The sequence below is a fragment of the Mesoplodon densirostris genome, chromosome 7 (genome assembly GCF_025265405.1).
Source record: "Mesoplodon densirostris isolate mMesDen1 chromosome 7, mMesDen1 primary haplotype, whole genome shotgun sequence".
Lineage (NCBI taxonomy): Eukaryota > Metazoa > Chordata > Mammalia > Artiodactyla > Ziphiidae > Mesoplodon > Mesoplodon densirostris.
Genome location: NC_082667.1, coordinates 75081684 through 75107917, shown reverse-complemented (window position 1 = coordinate 75107917; position 26234 = coordinate 75081684). Strand labels below are relative to the sequence as shown.

The window sequence follows — 26234 nt, the reverse complement described above, 5'->3', positions numbered from 1 at the left end:
TGGGAAAGCATCTGGCAATTAGTAGGTACTCAATACATTAAAAAAAAAATCTTGCCTGTGCCAAGGGGTCGACTGGGGGGTGAGGGGTGGCTGGATACTGATAGATAGAGCTTGCCTTGAAGTATGGTCTAGAACCTAGAGCATTGGCCTCACCCAGGAGCTTCTTAGAAATTGAGAATCGCAGGTCCCACCCTGGACCTGCTGAATCAGAATCTGCAATTTCACAAGATCCCCAGTGACTCAAAGTTTGGGAGGAGCACAAAGTCCACACAGGCAATAACTGAGGCAAGGAACTGGGAAGAGGTAGGATGTCGATGACACAGCAGCAAAGATGGGTTTGCAGATTTTGGGGGGCTCTCGCTGTGTTTCCTGCATCCAAATAAGAATGACTTCCTCCTGGCATGAAACTGAACTCTCATTAGTACGTTCTCTAGTACAGAAAAGCCAAACCACTAATCTGAATAAATAAGCATCAATTTTATTGAATCATGAATAATTTAAGACTGGTACAATCATCAGCTTTATTCTCTATGATGTGGGGCATGATCTCCAGCAGATCATTGGCAAATCCAAAAACCTCATGACGAGTGAAAATTAAATAGGGAGGGACGGCGGACGGGGAGGGAGGACGGAAACATACCGTACACAAAATACTCAATTCCTAGTTTTCTCTTTAAAAATGGCTAGAAAAAATTCATCAAAATGCAGCACTTTAATCAATTATTTACAATTTCTATGTTACAATGAAAAAATGTACATCTTATAGAACATATTTCATAAACTGCTCCACTGGAAATAACTTGATCAAAACAGCAAACCTTCCATTTTGTATCCACAAAGTTGGATTATTTTTTCCTTTTGAAGTAGATTCGGCATTATCAAATTCGAATACACAGAATTTTGAAATTTAAGCATCAACAATAAAATATGTCCCCAAGATACAACAAAGGTCTAGGCAAGTCTCGTTCCATGTCCCCCCCACCGCCCACCCACCACCTTAAACTAAAGGGAATTCCCACCTCACTTATGGCCTGTAAAATTCTTGGCAGTTTGGAAAGAAAACTTTTGGCTTCCATTGGTAACTCAACACAAATGTTGCATAGAATTTCATACATTTTCAAAATTAGCCTAACTGTAGAAAAAGGCAAAATGGAAGCATTTCGGACAGAACCCTAAATGAGCACAAAGTCACTTTGTCAAAGGTGAGTGACACAAAAGCAAAACAGGACCAAAGTAAGAAATGTGCATATCAGACAACCCTGCTTCCGGAAACTGTAGGAAAGACCCCGAGTTGTGACTCGTACAAGGCTACACTCCTTGAAACCACCGTTCACTTGTCAGGCAGCACCAGGGACAGAGGTCTCGGCGCTGAGCCTGGACCCGGTGGGAGGGAAGTCTGTGGGACGGGGGAGAAAAGAAAGAGAAAAGAGGGTGCTATAAAAAAGAAAAAAGAAGTGTCAAAGGATATTGGCAGGTGTCTACTCACAAGGTGACCGGGAAAACTGCCCATGAGGAGAAGTCCATTGCACCTCCTCCCAAATTCACAGTATGAGTGTGTAAGGTCATCGCTGGGAGATAAATTGAGAAGGACCATTCTTCAGGTTTACCAGAAGGCTCAGGGTGTGACTGACCCCTGAGGTCACAGGCTAAATACATGCTTTAAACATTTTATGAAAAACAAAACAGAACAAGACACACTCACACACCCAGATGACTAAGGAAGGCTTAGCAGAATAGAGTCTGAGTTTACTGAGATTAAAGAAAAGAGCACGCTGAGAGGTTTCCCATTCACCTGTTAGAGGGACACATTCCCCTTTTCCTTTCAAAGAGGAAGCAAATGGTGTCATCCAATGTAATGTGACTGGTTTCAGGTCAAGCTCTTGTGGTAAGAAAATAAAAGATGTTGAGAGAGGGACCTTTGGAAATAGAAATGTAAAAAAAATGGAGTAAAAACCCTGATCATTAACAGAGACTCCCCCCATGGGGGTCCGATAAAAATAAAACAGAAACAAATGACTCAAAGATTGACCACACTCTGTAGAGAAAATACCGGTATGTTGAAGACACATACGAGCAGAGCATGGCTCAACAATGTCATGTAACATGGTAGGAACTTTTGCCTTTTCCTGAACAAGACAGATCATTGTCTAGTCAGGGCGTTAGCTGGAGACTGATAAGAATCTAAAAAAAAAAAAAAAGATTTTTTTTTTTCTCCTTTTTCTTTTTCCCACAGTCACACATCCACACGAATGAGTCTTTTGGATGAGAAAAGTCACATTAGCTTGAGTTCTTCTAGTGAGCAGATGACTTGTTAGCCCTGTTTGCTCTGATGGGGAAAACAGAAAAACAGACCCCAGGCAGGCACGACACTCATCAATGAACACGGTGAGTACAAAACCAGTTAAGGCATCGCTTTGGGAAGGTCAGCACCGAAGAGGTCAGGCAAGGCTCGTCCGCTGGAGGCCAGAGCTTCTGGAAGCGAGCAGCTGCCTCCACCTGTTGACTTGTGTGACGTCACGTTGGTTCCGGGGAAAGTGCAAGTGTTTTGCGAGGTGACCTCACCCCCCACCTGAGGTCGGGGTTGGCATGCTGGAGGTGTCGACGTGTGTCCTGCAGCCTTGAGGACGAGGAGGAAAGGCAAGGTCCCGCTCACCCACACGCTGAGGACGGGGTCCTGGTCCACTGTCAAGGGCACAGCGACCCCGGCCCCAGCAGGAGGCAGCGAGTGTGCAGAACTGAGAATGGACAACTGAAAACCAAAACTCAGCAGGACCAAACCAAAAGCCAACTCCTGCGGTTCTCACGTTCACCAAAGGATGGATTCTGATCATGAGGGGAAGGAGAGGGGAAAAAAGTCTTCAAAATCAAAAGAGTCAGAAAGGGAGAAACTCAACCTCATTCTCAAAGGGGTGATCGGTTCGCCAAGGTAGATCAATTCCCACTGTACACAGTGTTAGCAGGAATAAGACCTGATTCATTTCTGTACGAGAAGGAGACAGACACATGCAGCTCTGCGTTGACAGCCACATCCGCTCGGCCTCCCTCTCACTTATGGAAGAACCAGAGGCTGATGGGTCTGAAAGGCGGGGGAGGAACTGGAACAGGCAAAATACCTCTCGGGTAAGGAGAGCACCATTTTAAAAACAAACCAAAGAGAAAGCACGATTTGTTTTTCCTAAGTTTTTCCTGCGATGCGGCTCTGCAGTTTGTTGAGTGTGACCAAAGCAAGGGCCCCGGCTGGCATCGGATCTCTGTGTGGCCGGTGTGGTGGAAAGGCGGCGGCGGGGTTGGAGCTGCAGGGTCTGTGCGCGGAGGAAGCCCTGCGGTCTCCGCTTTCAGCTCTGCTCTCATCTCTTCTGTCTCTGGGCCGCCGAGGGCAGGATGCTGTTTGGTTTCAGAGCTTCAAGTGGGTTGGCTTTTTTTTTTTTTAAACCCTTTTCATTTCAACGGTGATGGTCCTTTCCCGAGAAGTATCTTTCAGTGTCTTAGGAAGGTCACAGCAACGAGGCAAGACAATAATGGACCCAGAAGACGGTGCAGTTCTCCCTGTGAAGGAAGCGGTCCCGAGGCGGCTGGCCCGGGGTGCCTGCACCCAGGTCAAGGCTGGAGGACGAGGAGGGTCCGGGTCTTCGCGTGGCACTCACGCCGAGGCCAGGGGCTGGCTCAGGAGGGCGCCCTCAGGGTGGTGCAGAGGGGGGCGGTGGAGGGCAGGAGGGCAGGCTCCGTGGCCCGGCCGTCACAGAGTAGACTCCAGGGACGAGTCCAGGATATCGTCGTGATGGCTGTTGCTGTTGGAGTCGCTGTCGTAGCTCTGGGGGCTGGAGTAGTTGGCCGCTTCCTGGAGCCTCATCAGCATGTTCATCTGGGGAAAGAGCGGAGGCTGCGACATGGCTTCCGGTCCGGCCAGCCGGCCACGCCTGGCCTCTCCAAAGCTCACGCCACCTCCTCTAGACTCACCCTGGGGACTGTGGCCCGCAGTGGACGAGAGCATGGGCCCTCGGCCAGGCTTCCAGGGCTCAAGTCTCGGCTCCACCACTTACTAGCGGCATGACCTTGGGCCAGTGACTTAACTGCTACACCTCAGTTTCTTCACTGGTCACATGTGAATCATTATACCTGCCCTATAACGTTACGGTGTGGATTAATACACGCAGATCACTGAAAATACAAAATCCTCTAAAAGATAATGTGTATATATTTTTTACTTGGGAGGGGCACCTTACTCAAATATAGCCCTCAGCCTGGGTGAGATGCCAGCCGCTGACCTCGAGGCACAGGGTTCCCCCTTCGATGAGCATCGAGCCCATCTGTAGTCCTGGCTCTAGCCAGAGGGCAGGCTGGAGTCACCTGGGCTCCAGCTCCTGTCAAGGCCTCCACGGGGAGGCAGAGGACAGCATCAGTAAAGCAGAGCCTCGGAGCACAGGGAGGCCTGGATTCCAATTCAGAAACTTTTGGGCAATTATTATTTTTTTATTTTTTTATTTTTTTATGGTACGCGGGCCTCTCACTGTTGTGGCCTCTCCTGTTGCGCAGAACAGGCTCCAGACACGCAGGCTCAGCGGCCATGGCTCACGGGTCCAGCCGCTCCGCGGCATGTGGGATCTTCCTGGACCGGGGCATGAACCCGTGTCCCCTGCATCGGCAGGTGGACTCTCAACCACTGCGCCACCAGGGAAGCCCAATATTATTATTTTTTATCTAGCAAATCAGTTAGTCACTAGGGATAGAACAGCAAGTCAACTGTCTTTTAATCCTGCTGCATCTCTTATGAATGTGTTCTTTCATTAGGTAATGCAAGCAATATTCTTTGCAGTGTTTTTCCTTTTGCCTGAGTTGCCAAGAGAGCTCAGTGTTAAATTTATAGCATGATAATGGTCATTTAACCATGGGAGGTTCCGGTATATGTGTTTCAACCTTCTTTTAACAGGGCTTTTGATTTATTAGGTCTAATTTCGCAGTATGCCTACGTATGGGTCTTACATTGGCAGAGAGTTCTAGAATTGTAGTGGTATGATCTCTGACCCAGGTTTTTCTTAAAGGGCCTTTATTGCTTTAGCATCAGTGGAGTAAAGGTGCTCAGGCAGCGTTAAAGGCTTAACTCATGTCACTGGCCAGGGGACCCGCATTCAGGCCCCCTTGCCCTCTCCTCCATGAGTCCCTCCCACCGTCAAACCTCTCCCTGCCTAAGCTCCTGACCATTTGGCTTGGGCTACTGGGCAAGACATGATAAAGCTGGCACTCAAACCAGAGGGCGAAGAGTGGTGTAGGGACATTTAGGGAGAAAAATCAAATTCTTGAACTTTTATCTGAAAAATTTCAGAGGGGTTAAAGACACGAATGAAAAACTAAAAACAAGGAAGAAAATATTGGCAAAAATGTCCCAAATCTTGGGATAGGTCTAGCCTTCCAAAGCAAGGCTGGGGCTCAGTCACTTCCAAATTTCCGGTGTGCCTGGCATGAGGCCCAATACACTGTAAGTGCTCAGTGAATGAGGAGCTGCTCTGGACGCCAAGAACTCACCAGCGGGTCTCCGTCAGCGTCGCTGGGGGGCATCTGCTTGCTGGTTGACCCCTCCCGAGGCATGGAGTAGCCGTCGAAGCCGACATCCTCGGGCCGGAGCTGCAGGAGGGGAGGCCACTCGTGCTGCTGAGGGCTGGCTGCCCAAGGATAGGTGTCCATCACCCACTTGGCGGGGTCCTCCCAGGGGGCCCGCCTTCCATACAGCTGGAAACAGACAAACAAGGAACAGTTAGGAAGTGGGCCGAGACCTCTTCTGCAGGCCTTGTTTTGAAACTTTCTGAAAAACTCTCCAAGCCCAGCATTATGCTTCCCTTGATGGAGTAATTCCACTTCCAGAGGAAATCCTAAGGAAATCATCCAAGGCACGGACACCTTGATGTGCTAAGACCAAAGGCAGCATGACCTAGGGAGTAAAAGCACTGGCTTTGGAGTCAGCCTGACCTGGGTTCACACCTCAGCTCTGCCACTGACTCACTGTGTCGCCCTAAACTCTAAGCCTCGCTGATTTAACTTGAAAAACAACTCTCTGATTTGAAGTGCTTGCCAATTTCCATGATATGAATACTCCCACCGTGGCCAATCAATTACCGACATGATGTCACTGAATGTGGAGCTGGAAAGAGGGGCTGTCATCCCACTGAGTACCCCCCGCCTCCACGGCACACAGATGGGGTGCTGGGTATCAGCAGCCCAGGCAGAGGTCACCAATGGCTCTGGCTCAATAAAACCCCATTTCTTAAAGTGAGTCTGACTCTCAAAGAGCCCCCGTGTAGAGGCAAATTGTTAAAGGGGTTCCATGTGGGAACTGGAATTGTAACTGCTTCTCCTCCCTCACGTATTTCTCAAAATTGCCCAGAACAACTAATTTGCTCTTAAAGCGGAATTATCACATAATTTTGTAAGACCAGTACCATGCCTCCAAGCTCCTTTCCTTAAGCCTGAAATACCAAATAATACGATGATGTTAGTGACTTCTTCTGTCAATTTCAAGAAATACATACACTCTTCAAAGAGCAAACACCTAGGCTGCACCACTTCCCCAGGCGAGGCTCTGCATCTCACGTGGCTGGGTGCCTTCTCTGTATCTTTCCCCTTTAACACCACCCCTGCCGCCACACCTTACAGCTCCCTGCGTGCCAGGGATTACGAGAAGCACTTGACAAATATCTTGTTTAACCACCATGTGATTCCAAGAGGAAGCATCACTACCCAAGTTTCCCAGACAAGGAGCCAGGCCCAGGGACGAGAGAAGGCAGAACTGGAATCCAAGTCTGCCCAGGTCCGTGGACCACTTAAGTCTGAGCATATGTGGTAGGACTGGCTCACAGCCAGGACAAGATGTGCCCACCCGGGAGAGTGCCACCTGTGGCTCTGGAAGGGCACCCCCTCTGTAGGGCACCACAGGGGTACAAAGACCAAAGCCCCCTGAACCACAAAGGCTGCAGAGGGGGGACTCTAGAGTGGACTTACATCTGGACCCAGCCTGTCTGTCCGTCTGCCTGTTCCCTCTGTCCTCCCAGAACTCTTACAGTTGAGAGGGGAGGGAGGGGGATGTGGGGAGAGAAGGCTGACAGTACAGGAGAGCTGAGCTCTGACTGATAAAACCACGTCTTTCCCAGGTCACAGGCTGCCTCAGCTGGAAGGAACTGGGGTCCCAGCGGCCTCATCTACCGGATGGAGAACTTACAGCTTAAAGAGAAGAGCCAGTTGTGAAAGGTTTCGGAGCAGCACTGGATTCGAACCCAGGACCCTGGCATCCTTGTCTGGGCCTTTCCCTTCTCCACCCCTGCTGACAGACTCCACTCTGAACCACTCGGTATCGGCAAGAGCCACATGACTCAGCCAAAAGCGGAGCAGGGAGATGCAGGCCAGGCTGTCCACTTGACGAGGACACGTCACCTGGGCTGGGCTTGCTGTCCCTCCGCTGTCTCACGATTGCCTAAGCCCCCTCCGATTGTCTCAGGGAAGTGCCTGCCCTGCCCACACTGCAGACAGGCCCGCCACCTCCCTTAATCCATGGCCTCCTCCTTCACTTAAGATACATAGCCTTCTATGAACTCAGCGCTTTCAGACACCAGCGCCCTTCCTGTCTAGTGCTGCAGCCCTGTCTACTGCGAAACCTTCCTTAACCTGGGGCAGCAGTGAGAGCTCAGTCTGGCATTGGAAAGGCGACTCACAGTCCGAGCAGGAAGGGATCGTGTGAAGGTTCGTGTGCGCATGGGTACGAGTCAGGGAGGAAGGGAACACAAAGCGCTTAGGGTTAGTTAGAACTGAAAAAGCCTGTTGCACGTGAGAAACGTTCCTGCAACTTGTAGAAGCTTCTTCCTCCAAGGGCTTCCCTACAGCACTCAGCTGACTTTCCCAAGCCAGATTTCACATGTGTGAGGCTGAACCAAACGTCGTTTCTGGAAGCTACTGCTTCTGTCTCCATCCTCCAGCCTGGAAGAGAAGATGCTCAGGGCTGCAGAACAACAGAGTCTAGAATTCCGAGCTCATCAAGCTCCTAGAGGGTCTGGCCCCGTGGCTTTTAAATTTCTACTCTGTCCCCCTGACCCTACTATGAGTGGTCTGAGGAACTTCGGGGCTCCACAGAGCCAGCCTGAAAAAACTCTTCTAGTCCACACTTTTCAGATTACAGATGGGAAACCCGAGGCTTAGCAGTGGGAGGTTTGCCCAGAGTCTCAGAGCAGGTTGGTTCATGTGATCAGTGGCTCCCCACTCTCCCCTTTCCACCAGGGGGACGGGGGCCTTTTGAGTGACTCTGCAGGCTTTAGACACTTTGGCAAGTGTTTACAATGAAAATTCCAAAGGGGAACAGGGCTGAGGACTAAGTCGTACGACAACTGCACACCTGGGCACACCTAACGTCGTCTGCAAGAACAGAGAATATTTTTACAAGCCTCCCCACTTGCCGCTGGACATGTCTAAGTCCAGGTGATGAATGGCTGGGTAAGTACCGTGGCAAGCAAAGGATGTGTCGTAACGCTCCTTGGTCCCCCTGCAGAGCCCTAAGGCAGCTCTGGGAAACAGCAGACAGTTGTACAGACAGACAGGACATTCACTTTCCCCAAGGCAGGAAGAGGGAGCCAAGACACTGGAAACTGAAAACTTCGCCACTGGGCACCTTCTCACTCTGTGGGATGCACATGTTTATCACACGTGAAGGCATCAAGGTACACATTCTGGAAGAGCCTACAAGCAGTTGCGCGTGCGCGCGCACACACTCTCTCCCTACTGGGAAAAGACTCAGGAGCCAAAACTTGCAATGATACCTGGTATCCACTAGGGGGCGATGCCACATCTCCTCCAGGCAAGGCTGTGCCTGTTGGAGGGGCTGACCGGAAGCCCCTGGTGAGATCTGAGGGCAGCAGGGTCTCTGTGCTGCCAACCATCACCGGCAGCCCTGCCAGAGCCCAATCTGGGGCTCCACCTCTTCTTAGCTTATGACCTTGGCCAAGGGCTTACCTGCTTTGAACCACAGTGCGCTCACCTCATGGCCACACCACTCCTCGCAGGGTTAGGGTGGAGTAAAAGGCCTGCACAGCGCCCAGCGCCCAGTGAGCACGGGACTCAAGGTAACACGAAGGAGAGTGAGGAATTTTAAACTTTTTTTTTTTTTGAATAGAAGAGTCTTTTTGTCAAATGAATTCTTATGTAGAAAGTCACGCTATGAAACACAATACTTGGTTCCCTGAGCAACCTGAGGGGTCTGGGTGGAGTAACAGGGGTCTCAGGACAGCCTGAAAAATCACGGAAGTAACCGAGGAGTCAGCTATGGGCTACGACGCTGGCTCAATCCACACCCCGCCTAGTGAACTGGGGAAGGGTCAAAATCTGTGAGCCTTGGTCTCCTTGTCTATGAGGTGCATATTGGGTGCTGAGAACTAAACGGAATCATGCCTGTCAGGCCCCTGGCACAGTGCCTGGCAGGTAGCAGCCTCTCAATAAATGTCATCAAATTTTCCTTCAAAACTAGAGACATGAAGAACACTCCAGGGTACCTCATGAATCTGCAGATTCCATGGGGTCTCCCAGGCTGCAGAATGGGATGAAGTAACAGGTTTGGGGCAGGAGGGCTCACTTTTGAGCAACTTGGTACAATGCTAACTCTGGCTGCCTCCCCTGGTTGTTTCCATGCTCTTGAAAGACTGTCCTTCAAAAGACCCCACAGCACAGGGAAGGGATGACTGTTCTTGCCTCACAGTGAACTGGTGAGTCTCCTGAGACGGTGACATGTTTCTGTTCCTTGTCCTAAATGGGCTGTTCCACAGCCACCCCCAAGTCCTTTCACCTATAGCCTCCTTGCTCTTGGTGGGAAAGAGGCCCTTGAAGATCAAGTCCATCAGCAACCTCTCCAGGACAGGCAGGGAAGATCAGACTCGACTTTCACAGCCATGCCCACAAGGTCTTCTTTCAAGCTGAGGTCCAAGGAGCAGGGCCTTAGCACTGTCCATCCTTAACGAGGACCAACGAGGGGCCTCTGCTGTGTAGCTGGAGGCTAGAGCAAAGCCTACCCCTCCTGGTTGGTGCCTCCTTGGGCACCCACGTGCTTTATTCAACAGCACCCATGACTTTTTCCAAGCACACTCTAGGTCACTCCTGTCCTGCACCAGGAGACGTATTTGGGCAAAGGAGCAAAGGGGAGAAGTGAGAGGCGAGGCAGAAACAGAAGGCAACAGTGCCCCTTCCTCCCCTGCAATTCCTGTGGCTTCCAACGAGCAGCACAGATTTCTACTGCAGTCCCCGCAAGTCCCTGATGGGAAGAGAGAGAGGCTTCTGGAACGAAACAGACTCCAAGAATCTAGTAGGAGGGGCATCCCAAGAAAACAGGAGTGACTGGGTGGCTGTTTGGGTTTGCGGTCCTAACAAATCCATTTGAGTAAAGACTAAATTATGGCTACTTTACCCAGTGAATTTTTCTACCTAAAGAGAGTCCACTGACAGATCTGAAATCTTTCATTATTTTCTTTCAAAAGCCACATTCGACAAAATAGAAATGCTGCCATCAATGGGAGAAATAGCTGAAGGGCATTAAGAGGTATAAACTTCCAGCTGTGAAATAAATAAGCCATGGGGATGTAATGTACAGCAGAGGGAATATAGTCAATAATATAGTAATAACTCTGTACGGTGACAGATGGTAACTAGACTTACCAGAGTGTAATTTCGTAATGTACAAAAATATCAAATCACTATGTTGTCTGCCTGAAACTAATATACTGTATGTCAATTATAATTTTTAAAAAATGCTGCCATCAATTAATGATCTTCAGACACTGGAAACTAAGGCCGGTCAAGGGATTGCCGAATTTCTTGCTACTCTCTGTCTTCATAATCACTTATATTTGAACACGGTGGCTTGAATACGCAGTCTACATGCTCCAGTTCAATGAAATACCAGTGACCAGAGCCGCAGCACCTTCCTTTTCAAGCCCTGGTTGTCCTGAATGTCTCCGAAGACCCTCAGTGCTGCTGCATGTTACAGATACAAAGCAGCTGAACATTCGCCAGGCTCAGCTAAACGTACACAAATGTCAAACCCTGACGGAAGCCATTAAGGTGTGCCGTCACACATGTGCATGTGGGTGTGCACACACCCCCGCCCCAGGTCCTCCACCAGCATGGTGTGTCTCCCACTGTCTGGTACTGAGGAAACACAGCCCTCAGAAACCCGGCTGTTAAGCTGGTTCCTGGACTATTTGGCTGTGCGTGATGCCTGCTAATTACTCAGAGTGGTCCTGAAAGCCGACAACCTTCTCAGGCCACCTCCAGACTCAACAATAAAACTGTTACAATCTCCAACTTACTGCTAAGCTCCTAGCATTAGCCCCTGGGTTGAGTGAGAAGTGAAGGAAGGATCTGGGCTTTCCAGCTGCAGCAGGGCAGGAGGGATGGGCAGCCACGTGGGCCCAGGGTCACCTGTGAGGGGTCCTGGTGTCAGGCAGCGAGTGCCGTGGGGCTTAGGGCCAAGAACCTGAGGCCTGGATGCAAATCCCAGATTCTTCAAGTTTCACTTCCTCACCTTGGACAAGTCACTTATTCACTCTGAGCCATAATTTTCTCTTAAAAAATGGGGATAAAACCAAAAAATCTCTGCCTAACCCCAGGACAAATGCACAGCTTGAACCAAACAGCAGATGCTTTGCAAACTGTGAAGTGCCATATTCCAGTCCTTGTGCACTCACTATGCTGAGCACTCGATGGCCATGATGTCACTGAACCCTGGCAATAACTCTTTGTGGCACAGTACTATCGTTCTCTCTTCCATCGATGAGGGCACTATGGCAGAGAGAGGCTGGATGACTTGCTTAGGGTCACACAGCTAACAGTGGCAGAGCCAGGATTCGCAGCCCAGTGTCTCTTACACTGCGCTGGATGGATGGCTTCACAGGTGAGGGGTTGTCACCCCACGTCAGTCAGATTTCTGAAGAGGGAGATAAAGACAACCCTTCTCGTCACTAGAACAGTCCCTCGAACTTTGAGGAGGTCAGTGGGCAGTGTGCTTCTTACCTGGAGTCCTTCTCTGACGGCTTCTAGGAGATAGGGGATGATTGAGTAGTTCCACAGGTCGGTGAACCACACCCTGGAACCATCCACGTCGATGGGGCACGACAGGAAGAGCCGGGGGCCTGGGGACCACAGGGAACATCAGTCAGACTGAAACGGGGGGGCAGGAGAAGCCAGCCCGGGCCCCCCTCAAAGGAGGGACCCTGCATTTTCTGAGTGAGAGCAGAAATACCACCTGCCACGTGGTGGGCACAGAGCAGGACGCTTGGGCTCCCTAACCCCACCCTGGGACCGCGTTCCTCTCAGGAATCACCCCAAAGGGAGGCAAGGCTTTATACAGAAAGATGTTCGTTGAGATGTTATTGGTCCTAACCTTTGCAACTGGAAGCACAGTCGATGTCCGAGAGAACAGAAACAGTTAAGGAAGTGACGGTGCACCCACATTTGATTATTTCGCAGAGTAATTATTTTGCAGAGCAATACAGAATGCTCATGAGACAATGTGAAGCGAAAATAAAAAGAACATACTGTATGTACACTATGACTGCAACTACATAAAACATGTATGGACAGGGACAGAAAAAATAAGCTCGAATTACAATGATTACATCAGGATGGTGGGATGACCAGTGATCTTTTTCTTTTCTCTGAAGCTTAAGCTTTAGGAATGTCGATAGCATTACTTTATTTATAAAGCAAAGCCAATCCCACAGGGTGGTTTCCACCTGGGGGAGCCTCGGGGTGGGGGCCCCTCTCTGAGCCCGTAGTTTCTGCACCAGCCTGGGGCTGGACACTTCTCTCTGCTGCTCATCAGCCCCAGAGCCCTGGGCAGGAGAGAAGGGCACAGACAGCCCCGGGATGTGGGTGCAGGGCGGCCCGGGGTCTGTCCAGGCTGTGCCTGTCCTTCTGTCCCCTTCTCTATCCATGTGGCCAGTGCAGCATCCAGCCCAGGGACAGCCACCCGAGGAGGCCAGGGCCCCGGGAGCAGTACTTCCCTCCCCTGCCAGCCCGCCTGTCGGCACCCACCCGGCCTCCCCTCCCCACCTATGGTGACGTCCGAGGAGCTGTGAGCCTCCAGGAAGCGGTTGAGGTGATGCCAGACCTTGGGAATCCAGTCGATGACTTTCACCAGCTCCACGTTCCGTACCCGCCCACCGATCTCCGTCTCCATGAGCTTCCGCCTCAGGAACCGGCCCAGGAAACCCTTCACGGGCTCCGTGTGGTTGGCACACAGCACCCACCTGGAAGAAGTCAGGAACCCTTTTCCATGACAAGGACTATGGCCAACCTCACGAATCAAAGCTCACTAGAGCTGGAAGGTGCATATGTTAATACTCAAACTGGACTCTTCTGGACACTGAACATATATCAATTCACAACACCTCACAGCAACCCTGTGTCATGGATATGATTGCCACCCATTTTACAGGTAGAAATTCTGAGGCACAGACAGGTTATGCAACTTGTTCAAGATCAAACAGCTAGTCAACAGAAGAGCTAAGAATAGAACCAAGACAGTCCAACTCCAGAGGCTGAGCTCTGACCACTGAGCTAATTGCCCCCTGTGCTTGTGACGGGTTCCGTGCTGGGCTGTGGGGCTGTAACAATGACTCAGACACAGTCCCTGTTCCCCAGGAGCTCACAGTCTAGCAGAGGAGGCAGATAAGAGGAACGAGAGATGATGAAACCTGGGGAATCAAGGAAGGCTCCTCAGAGGAGGGGACATCTGAGCTGAGACCAAAGGAGATGAATGGAGCAGCCACACGAGGCAAGGCAGGAGCAGGGGCTGGGGCGGCGGTGGGGTGCAGGGCATGCTGCAGCATCTGCAAAGGCATGAGCAGTAGTGTGGGGTGTTCGGGGAAACTGCCAGAGATTCAGTGTAACCAGAGTTTGGACTTGACCAGCCAACCTAAGGGGCCTGGATTTCATTCTGGAGGCAATGGGGAGTCATTGAAGGACTCCTTGCATGAGGATTTACAGTCAGATTTGAATTCTAGAATGTTCACTCCGGTTGCCACTGGCACAGAGGATGGCCTGCAGGGGGACCAAGGGGCAGGCAGGCATACTGGTTAGAAAATGACTGCAACAGTGTGCTGGGAGATGATGTGGCGGTGACGGGGGAAGCAGGCGCAGAAAGGTCTTGAGGGACATTCAAGAGAAAGCGTGCATAAGACTGGGACAGCCTGGATGCAGAGGTGACCCATGATCTCAGTGACCTGGCGGGGCTGGTATTTCTCTGATAACTGCAATTCTACTTTCAACAGGGATGCCAGCAGAATGGCCATGAAAATGAGCCCGGTGGAGGGGGGGGTCTCACCCCAGGAGACGGCTGTTCATCCTTACCTAAGGCCCCAGGCAGGGGAGCAGTATATGGAGTGAGCTGAGTGTCAGCACCGGGCAAAGGGCATTTTGCAACGGCAAGGCGAGAGGCCACACAACCTAGCATGGCAGAAGTCCCACAGCCCAGCAGTGGGGTAGCTGGGTACGGGGCTGGGGCACAGGGTTCACAGCAGCTGGAGCTCGAAGGCCACAGACCTGCTCCATGAAGATATTCATAAGCAGGGGCTTTCACTGCTCACGCCCACTTGGGACAGACAGACGTGCCATTGGTGATGTGCAGGGCTGCATGACGACAGTCCCTGCCCAGGCCTGCCCCCGGGGCACTGCTGTCCCAGGACTTAGCATCAAAGAGATCTGGGTGCAAGTCAGCCCTGCCATCGACTGGCTGTGTGACCTCACACAAACCACTTAATTCTCCCCATTTGTAAACTGCGAATGATAAATTTAACGACTTGAGGCTTTTGTGAGAATCAAATGAGTGAAGCTGGGAAAAATGCTCACAGTTCCCGGCATACAGCAGGTACTCAAAAAATGACTCCTTACCTGAAGTTATGATGAAGCTGCAGGTTGGGGGTAGAAGAGGTAGCCTGGTTCATTGTGCCAATTATGTAAGGGCTGCGGGGGAAATGAAGGGTAAGAGAGCTGGAGAAGGTGTCGCAGCGTCCCGGGGCATCTAAGGGCCTAGGTAGATGGCTGCTGGCTGCTGTCCCTCCCCCCATGTGGCCCCAGCCCCTCCCTGCCACGTGCGTGCAGCGCTCCTACCCCCTGTAGCACACATCTCTCCCAGGGGACACGAGGTCCAGAGCTGCCTTTACCATTTGTGGTCCTTGCAGTTGAGCAGCCCGTTGAAGATCTCGCCCAGGGAGCTGACGTGATGCAGGTTGTCCAGGATGATGACCAGAGGCATGTCCACAGCGTTGTTCTCGCTGGCGCACTGGTCGGCGAGGTTGGACAGGTACTGGCGCAATTCCTGCGGAGGCCAGGCAGGAATGAGTGGGTGAACGCCCCCAGGAAGACGCACGTACTCGGGGCCTTCCCCTGCCCCGGGCCGGCACCGGCAGAGGGGCCCTTCCTGAGGCCTCACGGTAACCGCTGCTGAATGCCTGTCCGCTACAGGGCATCTGCCTGGGCGCAGGGGGTGCGGGCGGGGGAGTGGTGAGGAAGGCCTGGGCCCTGGCTTCTGGAATTCACTAGGCAACAGAAAACCTGGGCAAGAGCAGGCACCCTGGGGGTGCCCAGGCGTGGTGCTGTACCTGCTCCAGCACCCTCTAGAAGCACTACTATTTCTTACTCTGCCAACCTCCCAGGAAGCTCCTGAGGGCAAGTGCCTCATACATCTCTCTAATCCACAGCACTGCCTGAGGGCCATCTACACAGAAGCCCTTGATGAATCAGCACAGCAAAGGACCCCCTTGCCCCCAAACACACATATGTACTGCTGATTAGTGCTGGGGCAGACAGACAGTGAATGGTGCAGGCGGGGGTGGTCTCCACGCATGGGGGGCCTTGGAAGGTCTGGGTGAAAGGGGAACCTTTGGCCTTAACTGTGAAGAATGGGCAGGGCACTGTTTGGAACTGGCACTAGAACACAGCTCAGCACGGCTGGGGCAAGGGGCGCGTCAGAAAAGGAAGAGAAAGAAGAACGTGCGATGGGGAAGGGCCAAAACGGTGAGCTAAGGGCCAGCCAGCGAACCCAGAACAACTTCCTGAGGATGGAGTGACCTTGCGCCAGGCACGGCTCTGGGACCTCACACGTATGAACTTCTGTGCCCCACAATAACCCACTGGGGTGGGCGCTATGACTCTCCATGTTACAGATGAGGAAGCTGAGGCATCCCTCAGTCAGGTGAGCAGCCTGGGATGGCACAGAGGGTCGGCGGCAGGGCTGGATCTGGACTCGGTGTGGGCGCCTCCCCAGGCCACTGTCCTGCACGCTGGCTTGGATGCTCGAGGGGGTCATATCTCCTCTGCTTCCTACACACACACACGCCTCCCTTTTAAGTCAAAATGTGGCTTTTAGTGATAGAAGCAGCCCAATGTTTAAAGTTACTAGTTATCTTCCCTTTTAGTTCCTCTCCACTATGGGTTCTTGGCCTCTGGCACTTGACAAGGCCACGGATCCTGAGGCTCGGAGCCCTCTCTTCCTCATGCAGGCTTGCAGGGTATAGTTGGGGAGCTGTGCTCTGTACAAGGGTGCCTGGCCAAGGGGAGTGAGTGGGGGCTGAATTCAAGCCTGGCTCGACCTCCAGCCACGTGCCTAGGATCCTTCTCTCGCTGGTCCCGGGAGAGGGCGCCTTCCCTGAGCTTATTCACAGAGGATCTTGGTACAGGGGCTCTGACCACTTCCCGTAGTCCTGCCCCTGTGTCCACGTCACCTGGAGAACTTGTGGTACAAATTCCCAGCCCCACACAACCTCCTGAAACAGATCATCTAGGAATGAGGTCGGGGAGCTGCATCTTCAAGGATGCCAGGTGATTCTTAAAGGTGAAAGAATCACTTCCAATTCACCTTTGACTTCCCGGCCCCTTTGGCCAGTCAGAGTGAATCAACCATCAACAACCACTGCATGGATAATGAACAAGTTTGAGAAAACACCTCCTAATCCTAGGCTGGGACTAGGTCAGGCTGTCCGAACGTTTCCACTGCTCCCTGTGAGGCAGGATCAAGCCTATTTGCTGGCTCTGGGGTCTAAGACACTGACTTGAGCTCCAGTCTACCGCTCAGTACTATCTGAGTGGCTTTAGGTACATGGTCATCTGCCTCGAGCCTCAGTTTCCTCATCTATAAAATGGGATTGTGACAACTACTTCCTTAAAGGTCCTGCTGTGGGGCGTTCAGTTTGCTGCTCCCAGGGTAAGCAGTCTGCAAATGCGAGCTGTTGTTGTTCTTATTATTGTTGTTCCACAAAAGAAGGTTTTGTTCTGGAAAAACAAGAGAACCTAGTAGGCACGTGATGAATTTTTGGTAAACGGAAGTGGAAGCATCTGGGTTGACCTTAAAGAACTACCAGTACTGAGCATCGTGCCCAACTCACAGAGGGAAGTAAGAAATGAACTACATCGACTTACACATGGAACTTCTTGCTGGGAAGTTTTGGATCTAGGTCTTCCTTTCTGCTAGTTCCATTCTGACCTCCTTCCCCAGGCTTTGATAACCATCAAAGGTGAGCATTGTAGGAAATGCTGCTTTGCCATCACGGGGGTGGTGGCATCACTAGTTCTCAAAGGGCTAAGCAGCAGCCTCTGAACGACCTCCTCACCTTGCTGGACTTGTGGTCCACATTGAAGGTGGCGATGATCCCGTCTGTCAGCTCCCGTCCCTCCCGGAGCACCAGGTACTCTGACAGCCGGTTGGCCAGGTAGGTCTTCCCAGTGCCGCTGGGCCCGGAGAGGATGATCCGCCGGTGCTCCACCAGCAGGGAGACATAGCGCTGCAGGATGGGCTTGGGGATCAGGGACTCGAACACCAGCGAGTCCAGGCTGTTTTCCGCGAGCCCTGTGTTTGAGAGAGGAAGTGTTCGCAGCCCTGCAGAGAGGGTGGCTCTCTGTGCCTGCCCACCTGGAACTGCCAAAACACAAGGCTATCCCTTTCCTGGGCAGCCCCGCCCACCCAGGGACACCGCAGGCTCCCTTCACCAGCACGATGTGCTCCGGCTCCTGGCTTGGCTGACTGCCCCCCCCACAGATTCACCTTTAACATGTGGCCCCTCAGTCCTCATCCATCCTCTGCAGAATTCACGAGACTTTGAACCTACTTGTCTTTCTGGATTTACCATTACCGGTGGTGTTGGCTCAAACCAAACGTGAACCCCCCGTGTCCACCCAGACCCTGGGGCTGCCTCTTCACCCTGTTTTTTTTTTTTTTTTTTTTTGCGGTACACAGGCCTCTCACTGTTGTGGCCTCTCGCGTTGCGGAGCACAGGCTCCGGATGCGCAGGCTCAGCGGACACGGCTCAGGGGCCTAGCCACTCCGCGGCATGTGGGATCTTCCTGGACCGGGGCACGAACCTGTGTCCCCTGCATCAGCAGGCGGACTCTCAACTACTGCGCCACCAGGGAAGCCTTTCACCCTGTTTTTTCCTGCACGCCAGGTGCCGCTGCTGTCCACACTCACATACACCATGAAGGTATCAACACTTTATCGTTAAAATGAGGAAAAACGCAAGGTGGGACCATTTGATTTGGGGATGTGAATACTGGCAGACCTAGGCTAAGCCTCTCCAACAACAAGAGGAAACATCTTTCCCCCTCCCCGCCTGGGACAACTTCATTACTCAGGGCTGTTGGCTTTACAAGAGCTGTTTTCTTCATGTCATTCCCAAGAGAGGATCCAGCCAAGGTTACTTATCCAGAACCTAAGGCAATTCTATTAAAAAAGCACCTCAAGAAAACACTCTATGTAGGCAAAAAATAAACTGAAAAGCACTTATTCTGTTTTACAGTAGCATCTTCCATCCACATAATTAATTCACTGCAAACAGACCCCCCTAACGCATCTATACATTTGTTTCCAATCTTCCCCAACCAAAGATAGCACAGTGACTGTTCTAGAATCATCCTGATGAAGGATCCCAAATGAGATCTTCTGGATACAGGCCTAAGACTTTCCTAGAACTGGTCTCAATAGAGCCTACATGGGCTCAAAGTTTGGTGCAAAATATGGAGGATAGGGTCTCCTGTCTAAACTTAATAACAAACACGGGGCAGTGATTAAAACACACTGAAACCCCTCTCTTTGCATCTACATTGCTGTCTCAGTCTCTTGTTAAAAACCCCCTGGCAGTGACTACTTTGCAGACGAACTCACTTCAGAGCACACAAAGCCACAGCCCCTGCCCCCGGTACCACTGAAGTGAATCATCTGCAGCTCACGGATCTCTTTTAGCTCAAATCCTTGAGTGGTTTTCAGTGCCTTGAAGGCATAAGTGTCAAGCACCACAGGAAAACAGAAGAGTCAGGTATCGCTTAAAAGTACACCCGAGCTGATCTCTAGAGATGCTAAAACAACTTGATGTGCTGAGAGCAGCAACAGCTTAGGCTCCGTGGTGAGGTGGCCTGTTTGGGAAGCAGATAATCCTGTCGCTGTTTCTACAGAGGTTTGGTCTGATCTCAGCAACGGGTCACTCCTTTTACCCTTCAGGGCTTGCAGTGCTCACCTGCTCGCCAGCGTGGTTGAAACGCAGTTTAAAGTCATGGTGTATCAGGCTTTCCCTAAAGGGTTCTTGGAGTGGACAGTTGTTGTTAAAGTGTGCCTGGCAGCCCTCCCTCCTTCCCCTTGTAGTGGGACTCTTTTTTTTTTTTTTTTTTTGCTTTATAACAAATTTAATCAGTTATACATATACATATGTTCCCATATCCCCTCCCTTTTGCGTCTCCCTCCCACCCTCCCTATCCCACCCCTCCAGGCGGTCACAAAGCACCGAGCTGATCTCCCTGTGCTATGCGGCTGCTTCCCACTAGCTATCTACCTTACGTTTGGTAGTGTATATATGTCCATGCTGCTCTTTGTAGTGGGACTCTTCTTTCTTTCTTTTCTTTTTTTTTTTTTTGCGGGCCTCTCACTGTTGTGGCCTCTCCCGTTGCGGAGCACAGGCTCCTGACGCACAGGCTCAGCGGCCACGGCTCACGGGCCCAGCCGCTCCATGGCATGTGGGATCCTCCCGGACCGGGGCACGAACCCGCACCCCCTGCATCGGCAGGCGGACTCTCAACCACTGCGCCACCAGGGAAGCCCGGGACTCTTCTTTCTTGCAAGTAGTTCATTCCAGCTGGTCCAAGAAGGGCTGACCCAGCACCTTCACCCACCAAAGGGGTGGGCTTGTGACCAGGCTGGGCCAAAGCCTCTCCCTGGTCACAACGACTGATTTGGTGATAAGCATTTGACCCATGGTGGGCCAGAATCACCCTTAAGAATTTACTGTCACACTTGTCCAGAAAGACATTCTCTTTCTTCTAGGTTCCTAAGCTAGAAGGATAAATCTGGGCCATTCACCGGCTATGTGCAGAAAGCTCAAAAAATAAGCAAAGCCGAGATAGGCCTGATCCTGATGGCATTGCTGGAGCACCTGGATCCAGCTGCACCTGAAGCCTATACCTGGATCTTCCAGGTACCTGAGCCTGTATGTTTCCTTCCGGCTAAAGCTAGTTTTGAGTAGGTTTCTGTCACTTGCAGCCCAAGGCCACAATTATGGAATGCCGACAAGATAAGGCTATGTGTGAGACCCAAACAGGAACATGTTACTGGTCACCAGGGGAGCAAGACCTTCATTCCTGCTGATGAGGAATGTTGGGGTGCTTTTAGAAAACCTCCCAGTTAGGAAACAAAGCTTGCCTCAAACAACCCCAAAACTACAGTCAAGATTAATGCCTTACAGGGAAGAAATAAGATACCATGAAGGCTGAGCTTAGGACAGTGTTTAGCAATCTCTTCTTTAAGTGGTTCATAAAATATAGGAAAAAGGGGTTTCGCAGTCAAATGCATTTGTGTCAGACTGGATCACACAGTTTTTTGTGTGTGTGTGTGGTACGCGGGCCTCTTACTGCTGTGGCCTCTCCCGTTGTGGAGCACAGGGTCCGGATGCACAGGCTCAGCAGCCATGGCTCACGGGCCCAGTTGCTCTGTGGCATGTGGGATCTTCCCAGACCGGGGCACGAACCCGTGTCCCCTGCATCGGCAGGCGGACTCTCAACCACTGCACCACCAGGGAAGCCCCACACAGGTTTTTTAATGGCAAGAGTCAGGACATTAAAGGACAGAGGCTTTAGAGAACCTGTATGGGAATAATGATGCTGGACTTATTTGGCCATGAAACTTTTTGTTCCCCCCAAAATACTTTGTGAGTCTAAAGTTCCACAGAACTTGAGCCTCGGGCGTAGCCTCTCTACGTGATGAGGCAGTTGGGGGCTCGAACAGCATTGTGCGTGGGCAGGAGCTTCATTGCTTCCGCAGGGTGCGCCGAGCAACTCCTCTCTGGCCCACAGAGCATCGTGGTTTCCCATCTGTAGAATGGGACTGCATCCAAGGCAAGAGTAAACTCACTGGTATCAGTGGAGCCCCGTTTCAACAGGGTTATTAAGATTCCCTCATCTCAGAGTCATAAGGCTAATGGCACCTATTGTTATGTAATTTCATCAATAAACTAAAATTATTTGTTTCCCACGGTTGCTGAAAAAGCTGAAGACTGTTCAACTTGCTTAGGTAAGAGTAACTCTGGTGGATGGGGAAAAAATACAACCCACATATACACGCACAAACAGAATCATGGCCACAGGTTCCCGTGCCAAGTCACAGAACAAAACCTACCATTCTGGAAGCTCCCACCCCTGCAATGGGCTGGATTACCTTTGACGGCCACAGAGATGGTTGTGTTCTCTCCAACCAGGTAGCCACAGGGAAGAAGCTCAGGGGTCTCAGAGGTGTTGCTGCGCTTGATGTCCCCAATGCTGTAGCCGAGGACACTATCAGAGTTCAGCCCCAGCTGACTCACGGGGTCGACGTGAATGATGTACTCCTGGAAAAAATAAAATAAAGACCCCGTCAAAGATGTGGTGAAAAATCTGCCCAAGACTCACGTCTTCACTGGGTGATTTACGATCATCTTCTCCTCTTTCCCAGCTGATGCCTGAGTTGAAATCGAGCTGTGGAACGAGAGGCAGAAGAGCTGACTTTCTCTGGGGAGGATGCCCTCGTATCACAGGCCCCTTAAGGTACAGATTTATTCGGTTAGTGATGGGAGGGTGGGAAACCCTCACAAGATGGTGAACATTTAGTCTGGATGAACCAAGCATTGAAAAGTTAAGCTGCTTTTCCTATAAGTTCAGCTGAAGTCTTAAAGACATTGGGACCTGTGAATGGTGCTGGAAAATGCATGGAAAAGTAATTCGGACAAGAAATCTCTCCACCAGCCCTTTCTTTTGGTTCAGGTCAAAGGCCATATAATGACAAAGGGAACAAAACCCCGGGCTGCTAGAAAAAAGCAGCGTAGAGTTTTAAACAAACAAACGTGTGTTTAATTTGGAAAGTGTTCCATCTTAGATGAGTGACCAGAAGGTTTTAGGTCAGTGAACTTGGAACGAAGTCCATGGGCTCTGTGGTAGCCACAAGACTGAGGTGGAATCCTGATAACAAGTCTCTACCTTTAATGGTCTCACTTCCTCACGTGTGACGCCTCACAGGCTCTTTTCAGCCCCAACTGTGGTCTTTCTAATCCAGGGATGTCCCAACTGTCCATCAGCAGAAATAAGGTTTCGGCTGGGGCAGCAGGCTTGGTCTGCTCTAAGCCATTCCTGTCTCTCACCCCGTCTCATTTCTACAGACTGGCCTGTCAAGATGGGAAGTGAGCTTGGGTCAAAGAACAGAATTTTCTCTCTGTGAAGCCACCTGAGTCTAGATGCCAGGAGACTAGAGTATACTAGTTAAAAGTCAGGTTTTGATATCAGACGAACTCAACTAGACCAATGTGGTCTCTGGCACAAAAAATGTGGGCTATTATTAATACTCAGAGGATGTGATTAAAGAACACTTCTGGTTATTGACCTACTTCAGGTCAATAGAAAAAAATGTACCAAAAGCTTCTTTCAAATCACCCAGTATGTCAGGGTTCACCTAGATGCTCATTAGTAATTTCTCCTGTGGCAAACACCCACTCCAGTGATGTGATTAGAATGAAGAGAAAAATAACTGTGCCAACAGCCTTGACACCAGCCATGGATCAGAAGTCAATGTCACGCACAGCACAAATCACAGAGTCTGAAGTGTTGGCATGGGACGCAGGGTAAGTTGGATCAAATCCCCCTACCAAAATGAGGGGTGGAAACATGATGTCGTTTCCCCAGAACACACGCTGCAAAACATACTCAACAGGACACAATTCTAAGGTGAAGAGAATGTAGACATTAGCAGTTCACTCTGAGAGGCTCATATAATCGCTCGAGACCAGGGAAATGCCTCTCCCTGGCTGGCCAACCACTGTCAAGGGCAGATGAGAATAGTTGGTCCTGTTACCAGCCTATACTTACCATCCTCCTTCTGTTCCCTTGAGGGCCAGGGGACAAGTCCCAGCAACATAAGGATGTGGGAGAGGGGACAGGCCTGATGAATGATCAGGTTCGGGCCACAAACCGCCCTTTCCCTCCCGAGGCCCAGGCCCCTGCTCGGGCACACTGCTGTAGCTGTCTTCACGAAGCACTTACTTTGAACAGCCGTCTAACTACCCCGTCGAGCACATCCCACTTCGTCTTGCCACTAACTCCAATGCAGCCGATGAGAAAGAGGTGTGGTCTGGAATCCTAAGGAAAAGGAAATGTCCGCAGGTGAAAAACAGGTGGCTCCTTTCTGACTCAGGTTAGCAGAAGACTCAGATTGTCTTAGAACTCCGCCAGTGGTTTGAGAGGGGAATAAAAGCCCTATTTGTCCAGATGTAACTTGGACTGAATGTAATGGTCTTAAACACTTTCCTCCCCTATTGCTAAAACAGCAACCCGTGGGTTAGGAAGAGAGGATCTCCTCTCTGGAATCTAGAACCTTCTACTGACTGTGCACCTCATATGGTGTGTAGATCACACATCCTTTGCAGGGAATGCTCTCCCTTCTCCTTTCTGCCATCTCTCCCTTTCCAAACCTTGCTTACCAACTCACCTCTTCCAGGAAGCCTTCAATGATCAACCCACCAGGCTCAGAGCTCACACTGCTTCAACAGTTCTGTACACAACTTATATGATGATATATTCTGCACTTTTTATTTTTAGGTATTCGTCTTATTTGTCTATCAAGTTTGTCTCCTTGCTTGATCTTAAATTCCTTCAGGATATTTTTATTTTTTCTTTTCTTCTTTTCTGTTTTTTAATAGTATTGATTTCTTTTCTTCTAATTAAAAGTTAAAACATGTCCAATTCAGAAAACTAGTAAAACTCTAGGAAATTCATAAAAAATAATCTCTGTTCTCCTTTTTTTGCCTCTCTGCCCACAGGGCTCTGCATAGTGGGGGCTAACTGATCACACTGATTAAAGGAAACTAATAGAACATTCCATTTTGTTTGGTTTTAAAATATCTGACATGCTGATAAGAATATAGAATTAGGAGAGTGGAGGGAGGTGGGGAGAGGAGGGGGTGTATTTGGCGGTTAAGCAAAATCAGCAGAGAAAAGAGCAACAGTCTTGAAGTGAGATGATCTGGCCCCATCACTTGCCTTACAGCCTTAGGTAAGTGATGCCTGGGTCCCGGGCTTCTCAACTGTAAAATGGAGATGATAAAATCTGGGCAGCCAACCTCATCTGGATGCTGTGGTGATCCAGAACAAGATAATTTTGGAAAGTGACAGACTTCCGTAAAATTTAAGATCTATCTGTTTGTGTTGATGATCATTAGAATAAAATGCCTTCACAGATACCACTTGCGTTTATTAACAGAATGTTACAAGAATGGACTTCCCCCTTGATAGTCTATCACTCTACCAGCTAAGCTCTGAAAATGGAACTATTTTTTGGATCTTTCTCAACTAGATCATGCTCAGACCCCTGGCAGCTCAAAATCCTGGGGCTACCCTCATCAGTGAGACTAGACAGCCAGCCAGACGCTTTGTTTTGATAGGCACTGCAGGCTCCCAAGCTTTCAGAGCCTACGATAGCGTGTTGGCTAAAATACTCAGAACTAACAAGCATACACAAAAACCTCAAGGGACTTACATGAGGGGCTCAGGAGGTCTTTTCCCACTTATCTGAGAGATGGTCATTCTCAGCATCCTTTAGATTTAATTGACAACTAAAAATCAACTTTGACTGTCAACCCTTGCCCTCACCCTAAAACAGTCTCTGACGTATGGGCATATGACCTCTAGACGCCGGAAGAGAACAGAAACTGCTCAGAAAACTCAGATTCCCCAGCCTCGGTGAGTCGGGGTGCCCCACCATCTTCACTGCTAGCCACCTGTGTGCTCCTGGGCTTGACCACCTCTACCTCCCAGTTTCTACTTGGTCAGCAGCCTCTGACGACTGGATTAAAACAGGTGCTCTTGGTCGGATGAATTTGGGTGGCTTACTTCTGAACCTTCTGTGCTAAATGTGCTTAGCTGCCTTTGAAGTGCCTTGGGAATATACTAAATTCAGAAAAGCCATTTCTGACTGATGTTAGTGTTTAGTTAGATACTTGAAAGTGGTGCAGTGTAGACCATTTTTAGAACTCTTTACACGCTTTTCAAACACGAGAGACAGGGAGGGGCCACTGGCTCACTTTCACGGTGTCAAAATGCTGCTGGGGAGTAGGGTTAGTTAGGGAAAGCGTTAGAACTATTTCCAAATCACCTCAGGCTCAGGAGGGGATGGGGCGTGATGATGGAATCACTATGCTAGGTAGTTCTACCTGGGGAAGGGACAGGCCAAGCGGGGTAAGGGATCCAACTAACCTCCTTCCACTTCATTTCCTCCTGAAAGCTGACAACTATCTTAACATGCCTGCCTCCTTCCTTCCGAGCCGGGCATTCACCAGTGTCATCCAGCAACATGTCTGCGAATGGAAAACATCAACAGCCTTAGGCACATGGGGACAGCAAAGCTGGCTTCCTGACACCCCCGCTGCTTGTGGGCACAGCAGCGGGACAAACCAGGTGTCGTGGTGCAGTGGAAGTGGGATGGGGGGTGGCGGGGGGAGAGGGCAGAATGCAGAACGCAACCACAGAAACCGACAGTGGACCAATCAAGGAGCCAGCGGGCTGACGATGTACCTTTGCCAAATGGAAGTGCGAGGGAGACTCAACCAAAACGACAGCAGGAGCAGCGTCACGGATAATCAATCAAAGCATCAGCCTCGAAATGCTTACACACAGATCTGTGTGATCTGCCTAGATCACATTCGCTACTTATCGAGCCAGCC

At 50.6% G+C, this 26234-nt stretch overlaps 1 protein-coding gene across 7 annotated transcripts in view; it reads right to left on the bottom strand.

The window, feature by feature from the left end:
- Positions 1 to 476: 476 nt before the first annotated feature.
- NAV2 (neuron navigator 2) overlaps positions 477 to 26234 on the bottom strand; it is a 769310-nt gene continuing 743552 nt past the window's right edge. For all 7 annotated transcript variants that reach the window (XM_060105510.1, XM_060105512.1, XM_060105505.1 and 4 more), the window contains 10 exons: positions 25768 to 25868; positions 23560 to 23655; positions 21710 to 21878; positions 17628 to 17863; positions 15183 to 15337; positions 14911 to 14982; positions 13072 to 13268; positions 12031 to 12149; positions 5521 to 5724; positions 477 to 3862 (listed from right to left, as the gene is read on the bottom strand). In XM_060105510.1, coding sequence (XP_059961493.1) covers positions 3737 to 3862; positions 5521 to 5724; positions 12031 to 12149; positions 13072 to 13268; positions 14911 to 14982; positions 15183 to 15337; positions 17628 to 17863; positions 21710 to 21878; positions 23560 to 23655; positions 25768 to 25868 — 1475 coding nt within the window. In that variant the 3' untranslated portion in view covers positions 477 to 3736. The remainder of the gene's footprint in view (positions 3863 to 5520; positions 5725 to 12030; positions 12150 to 13071; positions 13269 to 14910; positions 14983 to 15182; positions 15338 to 17627; positions 17864 to 21709; positions 21879 to 23559; positions 23656 to 25767; positions 25869 to 26234) is intronic.